Here is a 19,404-nt window from a genome sequence, read left to right on the forward strand (position 1 = left end):
AGGACCTTAAGTTTAAAATTTCAAGTCAATCGGTTAATTAGGAATGGAGTTAAACGGTGTACACACGTACGTTTGCCTCGGGTGAGCATACGTGTATGGGCTTGCATTCGCACGTGTGGACACTGTTCGCTGAGGCATGTGGGCGAACCGGAACCCTGTCGGTATTTTGGCGTGCTCAAAGGCGCCTCGGGCGAGCATTGAATGTACGTGTGGACGCGATTTTGCCATACGGGTGAGGCAAAACGTAAACATTGAAGGCGTCATAACCTAATTCCAATGAATTAGGTTAATGATAATGAATGACAAATCAAATTGTGATCCAATAACTAATTGTAATTGTAGGATTTTTGTAATTTTGTAGGATATGTGGATTGTCAAATATTTAAATAGAAACATGCATGGAGTATATAATTCGTATCATGATTAACAAATTTAGAACTGCATAATTTAAGTGAAAAAAGCTTCTCTACAGGGTTCCTACAAGAAAGTAGGCTATAGCTCAAATATTATTTTACTGTGGCTATCAAATCATCTTGTGTTTGTTTCATGTTATCAATCAGAGTTGTTAATTAAAATTGTAATCTTCAATATGATATTATACGTTTTAGATAGCTAGGCTATCTATAGAGAGATTTATTCAAACTTTGAACTAGTATTCCCTTGAAGGTAAATCTTGAAGCTAATCTTTTGGAGAATCTTGTTTTGTCATGTGTATGAGCAGAGTTAGTTTAAAATGGGCAGCAATTTAGTATTTGATTCAATTTATGGCTAATTTCCTTAAAGAAGACTGTCAATTTTGTGAGACAGTGTTAAGTGCTTTGATTAGGTCATCAAAACTTCTGGAATTATTGTGGAATTTTCCTTTTTTTGAGATTCTGAATAGATATTGGAAACCAACAAATGAATCGCCTAATGCCAAGAATCTCAAAGTTAGAGCCAATCGTTCTTGTGGAGTTATTGCTTCCCTCATGATGATATCATTTTTTGTTTAGATAACTAGTTGAATTAGATTCAGTATATTAACAACATAATGTTTTGACAACCTAAGAAAGATTGAACTGTCAATATTATGTCATGTAGCAATTTATTTCCTTACTTCAACCTACTATCGTTCAACCCACCAACATCGTTTGTCAAGTTTTATTTTTGATTTTATTATATAAGTCATTGAAATAAAATGATACTGCTGCAATTTGTGATAACTATCTTCAATGATGGAATGACGCCATTGTTGTCATGTTGTGGAAAATCTACATCTACCATGTCTTCGTGTCGTCTGCAAATCAGATAGCTTTTTGAATGCTGAGGCATACGTGGATCGCGTCCACAAGGACGTACAGTGAATGTTGAGGCATATGTACATACGATTGTTCGCGCGAATCTGTACGGACGTGTGTACAAGGCTTTAAGGTCCACTAGAACGTATCAGACACGGACCGTGTCAGACCATGCCAGGCACGTAAAATAACAACTATGCCCACTACACCGGATCAACAGCGGTCTATGCCAGTACATTACGCGTATGGTACGCGTATGATACGCGTATGATGCCCGGTCAGAAGTTGTTGGGAACGCGTCAGTTAGCAAGAGAATGTAGCGGTGAACTGGTTACCAACGCGGTGCATACGCGGTTACAACGGGGTTTGCAGGCGTCACGTGCCATGCAAGGACCGTTCCGTCACAGACAAAATATACTGGCCGACAAATGTTGACCTGGACGTGCATGGCACGCTCCGTGCTTGGCCGGTGACGGAACGGTCTAATGGGTGCATTACATATCAAATGATGCAAAGAATATTTTTTTGCATGTGTCGGTACGGGCACGGTCATGGTATGATACGTTCTAGTGGGTTCGGACCTTTATCGTGTTCACAGACATACACACATACACACACACACACACACAGACCAACACCCAAAAATCATGTTTTTGGACTCAGGGGACCTTGAACGTATAGAAAACTTGAATTTAGGGTACCTTAATTTTTTTTGGAAAGCAATACTTTCCTTACCTATGGTAGTAGGGCAAGGAAAGTAAAATTCCTTACCATGGTAGGAGGGCAAGGAAAGTAATAATTGTAGTAATTCAGCTTATGATCGAATGGAGTTTAGACCTTTCAATGTAAAGGAAATCAATTTAGAACTATAGTGTGATCACATTTTGATCATACAATAGAATTCACTAACAGCTATAGCACAAGCTAGATTTATCGTGTTATCCCAAATATAGTCAATTCTCCTCCCTTGAACGTACTTGCACATAATACTGATTGTAAAAGTGCCTTGGTTTTGAAGAATATATCCCAACTTAACAGAATTCCCCGAATTCCCGAGTTGAACAATAGTATCTCTTGGTCCCCTGAGATACATTATATATTTTACGCTGAAACGGAAGACAAGACGACATTTCTATAATCAATTTTCATAGATATAAATTTGATAGACTATTCAACACATAACATTGATTGAGTACTATCATAATAATCTATTTCTCTACAGGTCTGCCTTTACAGTCTACCATTTTTCTCGATACTTATATTTTTTGTTATATTTTGTTTGTTTTTTGAATATGAAATATTGTTTTGTGCAATGAATCTCTCGAGACCTAAAGTGAGGTCCACGTTATAATGGCATTGCTATCCTTGTCTATCATTCAACAACGCTGATAGCGCTATCTATCTCTTTCTCGCTTTGCTCTGTTGCCAGATTGTCTTTTAACAATGTAGAATATTAATGATTGGTTAACAAAATGTTTAATCTTAATTAAGGAATTATTAAAAAATATAATTTATTATTTTAAACGAGAATGAACAGTTAATATTACATCAATAAACCTGTATCTGCTGCCTTCTATAGAATGCATTGACAAGACAGAAGTTCGGCAACATTTATCTCCTATCTTTCTCCACTGCCATTATAACGTGAACCTCACTATAGCACAACAAATAAAACTTACTCTACCTGGATGCTATAGTATTACAATAAAAGTATCATTACTAGTGAGGTTCACGTTATAATGGCAGTATTTGATAAACATTGGTTTTGCTATATTTGACTATCATTCGACAAATCAGATAGCGCTATCCTTTTCTAGCTCCCCACGTTGCCAGATCGGTTTTTAACAATGTAGAAAAATAATTAATTAACAAAATATTCAATCTCATTTATAAAAAATTATTATTAACTCATTCAAAAATATCCTATACTATTAAACGAGCAATTTCTGTTTATATGTTTAGATGAGAATACTACGTGAGGTCTACTGTTCACAGAACTACTAGTTTTAATTGACTGTTGTGTAGAACTGGCACTGGTTATACCTGCTCGTCTTTGATAAATAAGAAGAATAAGGATTTGCTTAATCTTGATGGTGATAAGAGTACCTAGTTAGTTTAATAAATGTTATTCTATAATATTAAACGAGCAATTTATGTTTATATGTTAGATGTTTATATGTTTGTATTTCACCGGATCTCGAAAACGGCTCTAACGATTCTCACGAAATTCAGAACATAGTAAATTTAAAATATAAAGATTCGATTGCACTAGGTCTCATCCCTGGGAGAACTCGCTGAAGGACATTAAAAGGATAATTATTATTCATCCTTGGAAAAACAGCTGATAATAATATTTCGTCGTCTGTTGGTGATGGAAGTGAGTGAGCGAGTTCATGTGTGTGGGACTGTGCCAAAATTATGACTCAGCTGTTGAACTTTTGTAATCATTCAATCAGGTACTTAGTGCCGGTTGCAAAAAAAGCCTGATTAATCCTGATTAATTCCAGTAGATCCATCAAATGGTCTTCTCTGATTTGGTTCACGTGAAGTTAATCAGGTTTCAAATTTAACCGGCTTTTGTGCAACTGGGCCTTTGTGAGGGGAATTTTTGCATTCCTCTGAGAATTAATCTCAATCTGCTGTGATTAGATAGAACATTTCTGTATGAATGTTATTATAATTTCTTCTTCCATAATAATTTGTTATGCTTTTGTACTCCAGAGCGAAGCTCGGTCCCCGATATTTTATTATCTTGACGAATATGATATAATTTTTCCTCCAGCTACTGTCTAAAGTACTTACTTTACTCCCTGAAACATAATACTAAAGTGTCACTTTTTCGCTCTCGGTAGTAAAAAACTGAAAAACTCCCTATGGAGTAAAAGTGACTTCATTTAAATAACATAGGAAGCATCTCTAATTCACATTGTAATAGGTTAGAAGGTCTAAGCTCAGATGAGAAAGCATAATAGAGGTGTCTGTCATTGAGTCAACTGAATTCAATACCACAACAAGAAATTTGAACAACTCATGAAATATATGTTTGTATGATATTATATTCTTATTTTGTAGACGATAAAAATTTAAACAATTTTAAAAATATTTTATTCTATTCAAAATACCAGCTAACAAATATTTTTGATCTGCAATTCAAATCTGAAATGCGTGATCTGGAGTCAGCCATTTTTGGTAGCCGCTCAGCTGATATAATTGTTACAACTGCCGATAGATAGCGCAATCAGACGGCCGGTTTTTAGGTTTTAGATTTTAGGTTATGTTGTTAGGAAACATTGTCACCAATACGTAAGTTTTTAAAATGATTTTATTTGCAGTTTCTATAAAAAAATGTAGATGGAGGTAAAATGTTGTGTACATCACGAGCGAAAAATACTTTTTCCTCCACCTACTGGCTAAAGTACTTACTTTACTCCCTGAAACATAATACTAAAGTGTCACTTTTTCGCTCTCGGTAGTAAAAAACAGAAAAACTCCCTAGGGAGTAAAAGTGACTCCATTTAAATAACATGGGAAGCATCTCTATTTTAAAAACTTACATTATAATAGGTTGAAAGGTCTAAGCTCAGATGAGAAAGCATAAAGAGGTGTCTGTCATTGAGTCAACTGAATTCAATACCACAACCAGAAATTTGATCAACTCATGAAATAGTTTGTATGATATTATATTCTTAATATTAGTAGACGATAGAAATTTATACAATTTTTAAAATATCTTATTCTATTCAAAATAACAGCCAACAAATATTTTTGATCTGCAATTCAAATCTGAACCGCTTGATCTGGAGTCAGCCATTTTTGGTAGACACCCAGCTGATATAATTGTTACAATTATATAATTATAAATATTGTTACAATTATTTATATAATTGTGACGGCCGGTTTTTAGGTTTCAGATTTTAGGTTATGTTGTTAGGAAACATTGTCACCAATACGTAAGTTATTAAAATTATTTTATTTGCAGTTTCTATAAAAAAAATCTGGTGTGGTACACTCACACAACTTTCCTTGCTCATTGAACTATTTAAAATTTTACATCTATTTTCGCTTAAAAACCTTTCCCCTTATTTTGATCAAATATTTCTCTTGTAAAAAAAACATCCACGGAACAAAGTGCCCTTTTTATAACCCTACCTTAAAATTTCCAATATAGTTCGCTAAATAAACCTAAGCCTCAATATCAAACGAGAATAATTTAGGAGAAAAACATAATGACGATTGACGGCAACATATTTGCAACTACAATCAGACTACTGTATATGTGTATATACAATTGTTTTCAGAGTACTTTTTCCTTTATGTAAATATTGTGAAATTCAATGTTTTTTTTTAAATTCGTCAAAACAGCTGTTCTACAGATGAATATCTTGACTATGACTCTTCTTTTTATAAACTGCTCTACCTACCCACGGTATATGGAAGAAGAAAAAGTAAAAACCGTGTTCCTACCTACCTCATGCACGAGAAGGAGGTTACAAAGTCCATTTCTCAAGGATTGGGTGGACCCCCCATTAGTACCCCAGGAAAAAGACTCATGTCAGTTGATAGAGCTAATAAATAACTATACAGGGTATAGATTTGAAAAAAAAATGTTAGAGCCGTTTTTGAGAAAATCGTGAAAAACATGGTTTTTTAGTAACTGTCATTTTTCTCAAGAATATTACGGAGCTCCTGCAATTTTCACAGAAATGAGACTCATGTCAGTTGATAGGGCTTATAAATAGCTATCCATGGTATAAATTTGAAGAAAATCGTTATAGCCGTTTTCGAGAAAACCGTGAAAAACATGGCTTTTTAGTCATTATCCGCCATTTTTCTCAAGAATATTACGGAGCTCCTGAAATTTTCCCAGAAATGAGACTCATGCCAGTTGATAGGGCTTATGAATAGCTATCTATGGTATAAATTTGAAGAAAATCGTTGGAGCCGTTTTCGAGAAAACCGTGAAAAACATGGTTTTTTAGTCATTATCCGCCATTTTTCTCAATAATATTACAGAGCTCCGAAATTTTCCCTGAAATGAGACTCATTTCAGTTGATAGGGCTTATAAATAGCTATCCATGGTATAAATTTGAAGAAAATCGTTAGAGCCATTATCGAGAAAAACGTGAAAAACATGGTTTTTTAGTAATTATCCGCCATTTTTTCCGCCATCTTGAATTGAATTTTATTGAATTTCTTATTGTCGGGTCCTCATGGTATAAGGACCTTAAGTTTAGAATTTCAAGTCAATCAGTTAATTAGGAATGGAGTTATCGTGTTCACAGACATACACACACACACACATACACACACACACACACACACACACACACACAGACCAATACCCAAAAATCATGTTTTCGGACTCAGGGGACCTTGAAACGTATAGAAAACTTGAAATTGGGGTACCTTAATTTTTTTTGGAAAGCAATACTTCCCTTACCTATGGTAGGGCAAGGAAAGTAAAATGTAGATGGAGGAAAAATGTTGTGTACATCACCGTCTTCTTCTATTTACCGTGGTGTACATCACGAGTGAAAAATACTTTTTCCTCCACCTACTGTCTAAAGTACTTACTTTACTCCCTGAAACCTAATACTAAAGTGTCACTTTTTCGCTCTCGGTAGTAAAAAACAGAAAAACTCCCTAGGGAGTAAAAGTGAATCCATTTAAATAACATGGGAAGCATCTCTATTTTAAAAACTTAGATTATAATAGGTTAAGAAGGTCTAAGCTCAGATGAGAAAGCATAAAGAGGTGTCTGTCATTGAGTCAACTGAATTCAATACCACAACCAGAAATTTGATCAACTCATGAAATATAATATGTTTGTATGATATTATATTCTTAATATTAGTAGACGATAAAAATTTAAACAATTTTTAAAATATCTTATTCTATTCAAATACCAGCCAACAAATATTTTTGATCTGCAATTCAAATCTGAACAGCGTGATCTGGAGTCAGCCATTTTTGGTAAACACCCAGCTGATATAATAATTGTTACAACTTTAGCCGATAGATAGCGCAATCGGCAGTGCCAATCAGACGGCCGGTTTTAAAGTTTTAGATTTTAGGTTATGTTGTTAGGAAACATTGTCACCAATACGTAAGTTATTAAAATGATTTTATTTGCAGTTTCTATAAAAAAATGTAGATGGAGGAAAAATGTTGTGTACATCACGAGTGAAAAATACTTTTTCTCCCTCAGGAAAATTGTTGCCCTCGGCTTCGCCTCGGGCTTCAAACTTTTCCCTCAGGGAGAAAAAGTCGTACTTTTCACTCTAGATATACAAATAACTATTTCTCCCTCAGGAAAATTGTTGCCCTCGGCTTCGCCTCGGGCTTCAAACTTTTTCCCACAGGGAGAAAAAGTCGTACTTTTCACTCTTGATATACAAATAACTATTAAACAAGAATGGAAAGTTAATGTTGCATCAGATATAGGCTACCGGTATCAGTATCCTCTATAGAAGACAGTCGAAAGTCAGAGAATGAGCAATGCTGTTCTCCTATCTTTCTCCACTTTCATTATAACTTGGACCTCACTATATACTTTTTATCCCTATTTAATATTTTAATTCTACAATATTCAAAGTATTAATTAGATTGATGATGAGATGTATACCTGTGTTTACGGATTAAGTCACCCCCAATAACTTATCCCGAAAGTTACAATATTATATCCACAACAGTCTCCAACTTATTGAAGTGTTCCGATAGATATGACTCATTCTGTATAATTATTGGCTATTATAATTACATTTACAGAATTGAAAGTGTTCGTGGTAGTAGAAAAAAATTATACTACGAACTTGAATTCGTATCCTTTTTCTGATTAAACAATGCGACCGTCCAACCTGTAAAAATAAAATAACCTTTGTAATAAAGTAAACTGATATAGATAATAATTTATAATAAATAAATAGAATAATTTTGAGGAAATCAGGAAACTGCTGTAATACTGTTTATAACACCAAGCAACTTGTAAATAGTTTTAAACAGGATTGGATTGAATTGATTTAAAACAATCGGTATGCTTTTCTTTGTGCGTCTTACTTTCTCTATGGAAATAATAGGCAACATGTAATCGACTTTGTAATAAACATGCAACCTACATGTTAGGCCGGCTACTAACGGTAGGACATTCATTATTAACATGTGTGAACATGAATCCACATCATGCATGTTTTGTCATCAGCGAGAGACCTCTAACATTTCAATTATAATGATACAGAAACCTAACCTCAAAAATTTTGTTTGAAGCCTTCCGCTGTGTTTACACAACAATTTATCACGATATTGTGTGTACACACATGCTTGTCATGCATGTCACACATCGTTAGTGGCCAGCATAAGTATTTATCAAATAACGGACTCTTGTAATGAGTACAGTGATAATCCCAACAAATAATATTATGATTGTAAGAATAATTGTAAATGATCTAATTTTTTTGACAATTTCTTAGTCTTTTTTATTTAATTATGATCTAATATTGTTTGTAATTGAAATTCGTTTCGTTTGCAGCGGTAACTCGTCTGGCAACGAGTCGATAATCTCGGACAGTGATACGGGAAAAGCTAAGTCCGCGTTGATGCCGGCCAAGAAACAGCGCAAGCCGGCCGAGAAAAAGCCGAAGGCGGCCGCTGAAAAGAAAACGGCCTCGCAGGTGGTGAAGGCGTTCTCTGATTCGGATGACTCGGACAACGACTTCATGAAGCCATCGGGTAAAGCCGGCGAAACCTCTGAAGACAAATTCGACTCGCTGATTGCCGGCACTAAGAAGAAGACAACGACTGATATATTTTTGTCGTCCAGCGAGGATTCCTCTGTGGCTAAACGTAAGTTCAATAACTTACTTTAAAAAAAATATTATTTACATTTGTTTGTGAATGATTCTTAACCTATTATATATAACCTTTCTTATTCAATAGGATAACCCACTTCTCCAAACGTAAGTTCAATAACAAATATCATTGAATAGTTATTTTCATTTGTTATTCAATGATTCATAACCTATTATTGACCGAGCGAAGTGAGGTCTAAGATTCAAGTCGACGGTTTGGCATTAATGTTAAAATGTTTGAATGTTTATATGTTGCGCATTTACGGCGAAACGCGGTAATAGATTTTTATGAAATTTGACAGTTATGCTCCTTTTTTAATTGCGCGTCGACGTATATACAAAGTTTTTGGAAATTTTGCATTTCAAGGATAATATAAAAGGAAAAAGGAGCCTCCTTCATACGCCAATATTAGAGTAAAAATCAGACTATAGAATTACTAGCCGTCAGGCTCGCTTCGCTCGCCATATCCGTCTAGCAAGGGGGCTCCGCCCCCTGGACCCCCGACTGAATCGTCCAAGAATGAGATCTGCAGGCTCGCTTCGCTCGCCTGCGTTTTTCATTTGTAGGACGATCATATGTTGGGACGATCCAGTCGAGGGTCCAGACTAAACGTCTGGCTAAACGGATATGGCGAGCGAAGCGAGCCTGACGGCTAGTAATATAAAATTCCCAGGAATAGCTCTGAAGTAGCAGTGCCCAATCAATTTTTCCGCGATAAATGCAATCTTCAACTTGGTGCCAACCTAACAAAGTCAACTCAACTTAATGCCAACTTGACAAAATTATTAATTTAGTTACCAGTTAACTGTTTCGAAGAGGTACTCTCTCTAGATTATAGTTCTATATTAACATATGGTATGGACATTTCAATTATAATTTTAAGATATTGGAATAAGAAGAATATACATGCTAAAAGACGAACTTTAAACCCTTAAAAACCACCCTTAGAGTTAAAATATTCCCAAAAGATTTCTTAGTGCGCCTCTAGAGGGCCAACTGAACATACCTACCAAATTTGAACGTTTTTGGTCCGGTAGATTTTTAGTTCTGCGAGTGAGTCAGTCAGTCAGTGAGTGAATGTGTGCCATTTCGCTTTTATATATTATATAGAAGATTCATCATAAATCAGCTGACAAGTGATTACACAGACTGATGTGTGGAGAAGCCAGTCTATTGCTGTATTTCCATTAGGCCTTTAGTTTCAATCAGGTACTTGTGAATGAGAATACTGCGTGAGGTCTACTGTTCACAGAACTACTAGTTAACTTCTGATTCATAATACACATCTTCACTTTTACGGGGGTTCAATTGAAATTTAACAAGCATAAATGTCAAATACAACTGACAAAAACATCTGCGAGTGTCATAGATTTAAACTTGAACTTTTCAAGGTATTTGAGCACTACCTCCGTAAACAAAGCCGTAGTGCATTCTTGTGACGTCAGCACAAAAGGGCTCCTACACCAATAAAATTTCGTTGATTTCAGCTGATCTATATCAGCTAGTGTTTTTATTGGTGTAGGAGCCCTACCTGTGCTGACGTCACACGGATGCACTATGGCTTTGTTTAGGGAGGTAGTGGTCAAGTACGATTGGTGGACGCTAAGAACCAAATACTGTTTAGAAAACTTCTTTGTAAGTTCCGATTTTTTCCACCTTTGAATATTATTTATACTCATATGAATATCTTCAAATTCCTGACATGTCATACTTCCAAAAATTGATTGATTATGTAACTGTTTTTTGGCACTAAAAAACCTCAACTACTGCCATCGTAATGTACGAGAATTCTTATATGTAAATACAGCTGATGAAAAGCTTACTATGTTGGATAATGTTCAAGGGCCATACACCGTCTACTTTTAAGAAGCATTATGCTATCTTTTCTCTATGGATTGAATGGATGAATGCATTTATTTATAAAAAACAAATGCAAAAAATAGAAGTATGCAACACTAAAAGTGAAGCACATACATAAAAATACAAGAATTGATAATTTGTTTCATTAGAAATAATGCCATTAAAAATTATATAATTAGCAAATGATATCCTTATTTATGGGTTAACGCTCATCTAAAATTACATGATTAAAGTTATTGACTCATTTGCTTGAGTGTTTTTCATTCCGGGTTTAAACTAACAGCTGATCCGTCTCCGTGTAAACCGAGATTGTATTGTGACCCTTAGAATCTATATTTCCAATTGATCTCTGTTATTGGTTGATAGGCAACCAATCATACTTGACTTGAGTTGTTCTGAAAAATAGATTATAAATATGTTTCTTAGAGTCGTTATCACAAGGTAATTTTAAACAAACTCAATGTGCAGCATTATTCTACTGGTTTTTTATTTGAATGACTAGCTGGTTTTTAAATTGGACCGTGCAAACGGCCTTAGCTGTTTCATCCGGTCTGTGAGACATTATTGACCGAGCGGAGTGAGGTCTAAGATTCAAGTCGACGGTTTGGCATTTCTCTTAATGTTTAAATGCTTATATGTTGCGCATTTACTGCGAAACGCGGTAATAGATTTTCATGAAATTTGACAGGTATGTTCCTTTTTTGATTGCGCGTCGACGTATATACAAGGTTTTTGGAAATTTTGCATTTCAAGGATTATATAAAGGAAAAAGGAGCCTCCTTCATACGCCAATATTAGAGTAAAAAATAATCAGACTATAGAATTTTATTCATCATAAATCAGCTGACAAGTGATTACAAAGATGTGTGGAGAAGCCAGTCTATTGCTGTATTTCCATAAGGTCTATAGTTTCAATCAGGTTTTTGTGGATGAGAATACTGCGTGAGGTCTACTGTTCACAGAACTACTAGTATTTGTATTGAAGTGAACAACTACTAGACTTAACCTATTTTGGACTATGTGTAAAACCTTATATAAATTTGGGAGAGGAATAGCACAAGGTTACCTTATTTTTTCTCTCCCTATAATTTGATGATGTACTTAAATATTGTATGAATCAATACGTATTTCGATACCTACAACAAAAATGAAAACTCAGCTTTCGTTTCTTAACTATATTTTTGCTTGTATTTTGATACAAGAAAACTAAAGACTAATATTTATTATTTTTAATTTTTTTTCAGCCAAGGCAGCTAAGAAGGCGGCTGAACCAAAACCTAAAAAGGCACCCGCCAAACTTACCAGGAAGGCTGCCTCAGGATCTGACTGATTCACCCGTCAAGGCTAAGGTTAGTTGAACTAAGCTTGATAATTCGGCTACTTCTAAAAAAACCGAATTATTAACCAATCTACAGGTGGCGCACGAATGGTCCAACATTATTTAGTTTTGTCATAGAAAGTTTATTGTGAAAGCAATACAAAAAAATGAAATATAACTTGTCTACTGTATACCTGGAGATTAATCTCTGGCCATTACTTGTTCAATGTGGCCACCTTCTTGTCTGATAACGAGGCACAACACTCGAATTCCCTTTGCCTATGTTTGCCTAAGCAAAAGAAGGCTGCTATTCATACTGAAACAATAGGCAATATTCCCAGTCTGTTAGATGTATTTTCAAACTTGTACATTTTAGGTAACAGATAATCTGTTTCAAGTCCTGTTGTTTTCCCCTTTTTATTCGTTTTTTAGGGGTGATCAAAAGAACGTCGCGGGCCGTACTTTGCCCATCACTGGTCTATACCGTTAAGGGCCGTTTGCACAGTGAAATCTTGAACTAAATTGAATCAGCTTATGGCTTAATCTCAAAATGAATCAAATTGTAAGAAATGAAACTTAATTTATAGGTTTTTATACAGTTTAAACTGAGATTTCGTTTAAACTGGAACTATGCAAACGGCTTTTAGACTTCTGATTATGCAAATATTAACAACAGGGAAACAGCTAGAGGGAAATTAATACGGGAAAAATAATCATTTTTTGATTGTAGCGCTCCTTCTTATTGTTTTTCCTGTTGTCAAAGGTCTTCGGAGGAAAGTGATTAATATGAATTTTTGTATTATTGTTGATGAAATAATCCTTGATTACTTCTTTTTATAAATCCAGTCTCCATTCGAATAACTTTTTAACTAACAATCAACTGCTGTTTCTACTGTCTGGTTAGCTACAAATTGTATATGTTTTCTTCAGAATACATTAGCTTCATATTTTTCCACTAGTAAAAAGATGAATCTTCTACTCAAATCTAGTTCTCCTGAAGATCTTTACTAAGTTGATAGTCCTAGATAAGTTTTTTTTTTCAAAAACTGATTCATTTCATTAGTTAACAAGAATTCAGTATAACTAATATTTCTGAGAAATTATCCATTACGAACACTAATATTCACATAACTTCTATCAGGCATTCCTGTCGTAAACGTAATACACACTAAATATATAGTCATACTTTGATTTATTGTTGAATAATACAAAAATAAACTTAGGTCACAAGAGTGACTAAATTCGGCGGTGTTGAGGTGAGGTTGCTCAAGTTGTCATATTAAAACTTTAATTTATCTATCGATTAATTCAATTCTGTATAAACTCATCAACTTAGGCGGGATGCACACCGGCGAAACGCATTTCGTGAAGCCCTCTTTCATGAAACTTGTTTCATGCAACCCGATTCACTCGCGCATGCATACAAAAGAAACGTTCCCTGCTTAATCTAATCAGTCGATTGCGAGCAACTTTCGTTTCACGTTTCCTGAAACTTTTTTCACGAAACGCGTTTCTCCAGTGTGCATCCCGCCTTATTCACACTATTCTGTGAAATTATTCCTACTGAAGCTGGTTTTTTGACCCTCCTATGTAATACTCAATATTAAAAAATACTACATGTTCACATTTAATTAAAATTTTTTAAATTAATTTGTGCAGGACTGGTCAGTAAAGTGTTCCCCGCCGATAAGCTGGTTGATGAAGCGATCAAAACTGCAGAGAAAATCTCATCGCATTCACCACTAATTGTTGCCCTATGTAAGTGCAGGGACACACGATCCGGCGAAATCGCCGTCCGGCGTTTTCGCCGGACGAAGCTTCGCCGTCCGGTTGCAAGAAGTACACAGGAAGGCATGGGCAGAACACACGACTCCGGCGACGCCGGCGACGGCGAAAACCCCGGTCCGGCGAGAAATTGATCCGCGATATCGCCGGGTATTCTCTACTTCGCCGTCCGGTTTTGCCGCCGGAAAGCAGTAGCAGGGCATTGTACTATATGGAGATGAACACACGACACGGCGAAAACGCCGGACGGCGCTGTCCCCACCCATGCCACTTCTTTATTTATTAACATTTGTAACGTTACAAATGGGTAGGGTAGGGTTACAAGGGTAGGTGGGGTTGTAACTGGAATGTTTTAAATGAAAACACCCATTGTGTGGTACATCATTTTAAAGGTATTTTTGAAACAAGAAAGACGGCATCAATAAAAATGTTCTATGATACTTGTATACAAAATGACCGCTGATTGAAATTTTAGTTTTTACTTGAAACTTTAATCAGCAGCCATTTTGGATACAAGTATCATAGAACATTTTTATTGATGTCATCTTTCTTGTTTTAAAAGGCCTTTAAAATGATGTAATACACACCCCCTTATGAGGGGTTGAAATTCAGTTGTACGTCAAAAGGTAGAGTATTTGACCAATAACTTATCCTGAGAGTTACAGTATTATATCTACAGCAGTCTCCAACTTATTGAAGGGTTCCCATACATATGACTCACTCTATATATTCAATGTGTAGTCAAGATTATTAATCAAAAAACTTAGGCCTAGGTGATATAGTTCAATTATTGATAGATTTCATTTTTGATGTACCACACAATGGGTGTTTACATTTTAATATTCGAGTTACAACCCCTAAGTCACCCTCTTATGAGGGGTTGAAATTCAGTTGTACGTCAAAAGGTGGAGTATTCTATCAATAACTTATCCTGAAAGCTACAGTATTATATCTACAACAGTCTTCAACTTATTGAAGGGTTCCACAAACATATGAGCACTCTGTATAAAATATGAAAAATGTATGAGTTACAAGGATAAAAGTTGTAATCTTCTAGCTTTTGAAACGTCTACATCAATCTTGCAAACTTAATCTTCAACTACAATAGGCTTGCTTCATTCCATTCTTTAGATCTCACTAAATTCACATTCTTAGGCTGGGTTAGACCAAGCAAGCAAAGATCTAGAGCTCGAATTCTGGAGCACGAAACACACAGAGGCAGTCCGACATTATGAGAAGCAAGATAAATTATGTCTCCAATGTTAGTTCACATGGGTTAAGAGCTTTAAATCTGGTTTCATCAAGATAACATTCGCTGGTTTGGTCTATCCGCATCCTTAGAACACAGTACACCACAACTACTCACTTAAGGCTTGCATTGTCATCGAGATCATTTTCGACGACTGGCGCATCCTCATCACCGTTGATGGCAGCATCGTTGTCATAGAGCACATCCTCATCATCATCATCGTCAGCGTCATCATCAAAATTGTATTTTTTTGGGGCAGCTGAAACAACATTCAATTCCAATTCAATACAATAATTACCATGAATCAAGCCTGCAATATTGACGGCAGTTAATTAGCACGACACTACAAGCTGAAGGATCTCGGACTATATTTTGAATATTCTTTGAAATTCAGTTATACTTCTGGAAAAATTATTAATAATAGAGCAAATCAAGGTCTAGGACACTACAAGATGAGGGATCTCTGACTATATTTTGAATCTTCTTTGAAATTCAGTTATATTGGAAAACTTATTACAGTCCAGTCAAGGAAAGGTTATAGAGGAAAAAGTTGAGAAGACATTTTTGTCACCGCAGTTCTGTTCAGGGTAGTAAGGAGGTAAACATATCAAAAGTCCCCACCCCTTCCCACTGTGCTAAAGGGGTGGGGGTGGTTTAAAGGTACCATTTTTTGTTTCTCGCATAAAACAAAAAAAAACTATGTATCTTAGGGACTTGACTGTCATATAAGAAATTAAAGCTCACATAATTTCCTACAATATTCATTATATAACGTTTTTTATATCTCCTCTAGTTTTCGAGATATCCGCTATTGTTCCTGGATGATAGGAGGCTACAAATGTCGTATTTGAAGTGTCCAAAACTCAGCGGTTATCCTTATGGCTGCCATTTTGTTTTTCACTTGGGAATTTCTATCTCAAGAACGAAATGTTGTATTGATCTGAAATTTGGCATGAATATTTATGCTATGAAGACTCAACTTTAAAAAATAAAATGAAAAATTTTCAAAATGGCTGCCATTTTAAATTTTTGATTGCAAATTTCACGAAAACCGTTCACTATACAAAAAATTTACAAGAGACAAAAAAAGTTAGCAAATTTTATCAAGATTTCAAGGATTCCTTATTTATTGAGACTGGTCGAAGAATAACAAAGAAATTAATTATTTTCGTACTGGATGCATGACCACTTTTCACCATTTAAACATCAATATTAAATTTTCGATTCCAATAATTGTATTTAAGATGACGCTTTCAAACACGGTATGGCTCCATATGGCCATCCAGCTGATTTTAGAATGTTTTTCAGATTATCTTGTTTGTTCATGGTCATGCATGCATGGTCAAGGTACGAAAAGAATTAATCTCTCTGTTATTCTTTGACCAATCTTAATAAATAAGGTATCCTTCTGATTTGAATTCTGTAAAATATTGATCAAGCGTAATCTGTAGCATTATAATAATGGAATTCAATACTGTTTTCCCTGTATTATGAGCCTTTTATTCTTACATTATTTTACAGAAATTCGCAGATTCCTTTCGTAATGTATTGTATAAGGCTATAAACCTTCCAAGAGGCTACCTTTAAAAATTTAGGATTAAATGCAGGATGAAGGATATTGTGATACACTTTACAATGTTTTAACCACCTTCTATTATGTACCTGTATTGATAATGACATAAATTCATTAGTTTCTAATGAAAGTAAACTAATGATTACTAATGAAGAACTAAAGTAATAAGTGAAGCATGTTGTCAATTTTTTCCAGGATTCCTGTGTTGGTTAAATAATACACTGGGAGACCAAGACAGTGGAAAAGTTTAACCGTCGCTTACGTAACTACAAGGCTAGAACCATCAGGTGATCAGCTGTTCAAAAGCGTACACTTCAACCCGTGTTTACATTGAAAACCCTATGTTGAATGGAATTTTTCGTGAATAAACGTTAATAATTCAACTGATAATCACTCTTTTCGAATAAAGACTTGTTATTTTATTTTTCCAATTCAAATTTTAACCTACATCATAAATTTCAAGGGTAGTAATCATTGAATTATATTAATATTTTTAGTTGTTGGTTAACCAATTTGTAGGTTACTTGTTTCAAGATAGCTTATTCAAATTCAAACTTACTTCTTTTACAAAAGTATCAAGTTTAGCAGAGGCATGGTTTATAAATAAGAATTATCATGTTATTGAACAAAAATAAATTATAAAAACATTGTTGATAAACTAAATTAGTTTCTTTCTAAACGAATTTAAGTACAATGTATTTACGGTTGCGCTCAACTCTATTTTGGAGTTTAAGACTAAATTCATTATTATTTCAAAACTTCCAAGTAAAAAAGTGTTGATTTTAAATCGTGTAGGATAAATATTATATATAATATACCGTATATATGATTCATGGCTGGCATACATTTAATAGAGAATGAGTTACAATTTATAAAATAGTGTACCCTGGTAGGTCTACAAAATTAACTGTAGGCCTATAGTTTAACACCGTAATTTTTTTATTGAAATTATGACATTTACAATCATGAATAATATTTCAATTGAACTACTGTATATACCTATACTTTCTTCAAAGTTTAGAATCATTAAACTGCCAGTAGTGTTTTGGATTACGGTATGTGTTTCCTCTGACCCCACAACTGTGGGTAATTGATAAAGGAGAAGTTATTGAAGATCGTGCTGTAATTCAAATAGCAGAGCTTCAAAACTGAATGAAGTATGAACATATCAGTTTTTGACATTATATTTTATATTAATATATATTAGGTAGAAGTAAAATGACACTCATTCTTTCACCAATTAATCTATTTACTCACCCGGATAAGTAAGAAAGTCGTGTTTCAGTTGATTCGTTGTTGATTATCCATATTTATTACCAATATTATTACAATGTATTGTATTTTGATAACTTTAAACTGAAAAAGCACATTCTTTTGGTGTAACGACGACCGTTTAGTGCTGGTGTTGTACATTCTCAAGCCAAACAGAAACTCGAAACGGTCGTCGCCACACCAAAAGAATGTGAGTGTTTTTTGCCTTTAAAGTTATCAAAATGAAATATAGTTAATGTTCAACCTTCTAGTGGCACACTAAGACACTACCTCCGTAAACTCGGAGGTGTAGTGACTGAGACCGTAATTGAAAAAAATTTCAAAGACGACCAATACGGTATGCGCTTTTTCAAGAATTGACAGAAAAATGTTGTTAATGTTGTTCAGTTATAGGGTCTAGAAATTTAAAATAACTAAACCTTATTGACTTCTATATCGCCCAGAATAGGCGATTTTTCTGCTCTTACCAGCGTTTTCTTAGCTTTCAAGAGAAAATTCTTACGTTTGGTACAAAATTTCAGGTAACTTGAGGTGTATTAGTTATGTAGGCTATTGAAAGGGCTTAGAAGGTGTGCTAGAAATTGGCGTTTCCAGTGTTTATCTGTGTTCTATCAGGATTTTCAAAACCAAATGAGCAGAAAATGTTCAAATTTTATACACATTTTTAGCATATGAAATAACAGTTCAATGAATGAAATGACAAATTTATAGCAACACTGAATTGGGTTATTAATTGCGCTATGAATCCCCTGCCATTTAGCAGATAATCTTAACTCAGCTGGGGGACTCTAGCCTTTGCATGTTAGAAGAGACCATCATGAATATTAATATAATTTGTGCAAGAGCGCGCTTAATTATGCATAACCAAGCGTGCAGACAAGAAACGTACAATATCTGAAAAGAGCAAAAGGAACACTAGCTCACACTGAAAGCGTGCTTGGTTGCGTTCAGTGTAAACAACGTGTTTCAATAGCACTTTTCAAATTTTGTTTTCTGGGTCATGCATTATTCTACGTAAATTTGCACATATCCATTCAATGTGATCATACAATTATTCTCATGTATCAGGATATTATTTATATTATTACTGTTGTGACCAAGAATAAATCTTTCAAGTAGTATCCTACCAGAGCGTCAATAGACATATCATTGGTTCATTAGCGCTATTGAAGAATATGCATAGATTTTTCATGATATGGTCTTACATATGATATAAATATAAAA

The 19,404-nt window shown here is 34.8% G+C and overlaps 1 protein-coding gene across 1 annotated transcript in view; it reads right to left on the minus strand.

Annotated features, from left to right (window-relative positions):
* LOC120351543 (DNA topoisomerase 2-alpha-like) overlaps nt 1–19,404 on the minus strand; it is a 61,393-nt gene that overhangs the window by 12,140 nt on the left and 29,849 nt on the right. Inside the window, exon 5 of the mRNA XM_039429328.1 lies at nt 15,453–15,594. Coding sequence (XP_039285262.1) covers nt 15,453–15,594 — 142 coding nt within the window. The remainder of the gene's footprint in view (nt 1–15,452; nt 15,595–19,404) is intronic.

Source organism: Nilaparvata lugens, chromosome 5 (genome assembly GCF_014356525.2).
Source record: "Nilaparvata lugens isolate BPH chromosome 5, ASM1435652v1, whole genome shotgun sequence".
Classification (NCBI taxonomy): domain Eukaryota; kingdom Metazoa; phylum Arthropoda; class Insecta; order Hemiptera; family Delphacidae; genus Nilaparvata; species Nilaparvata lugens.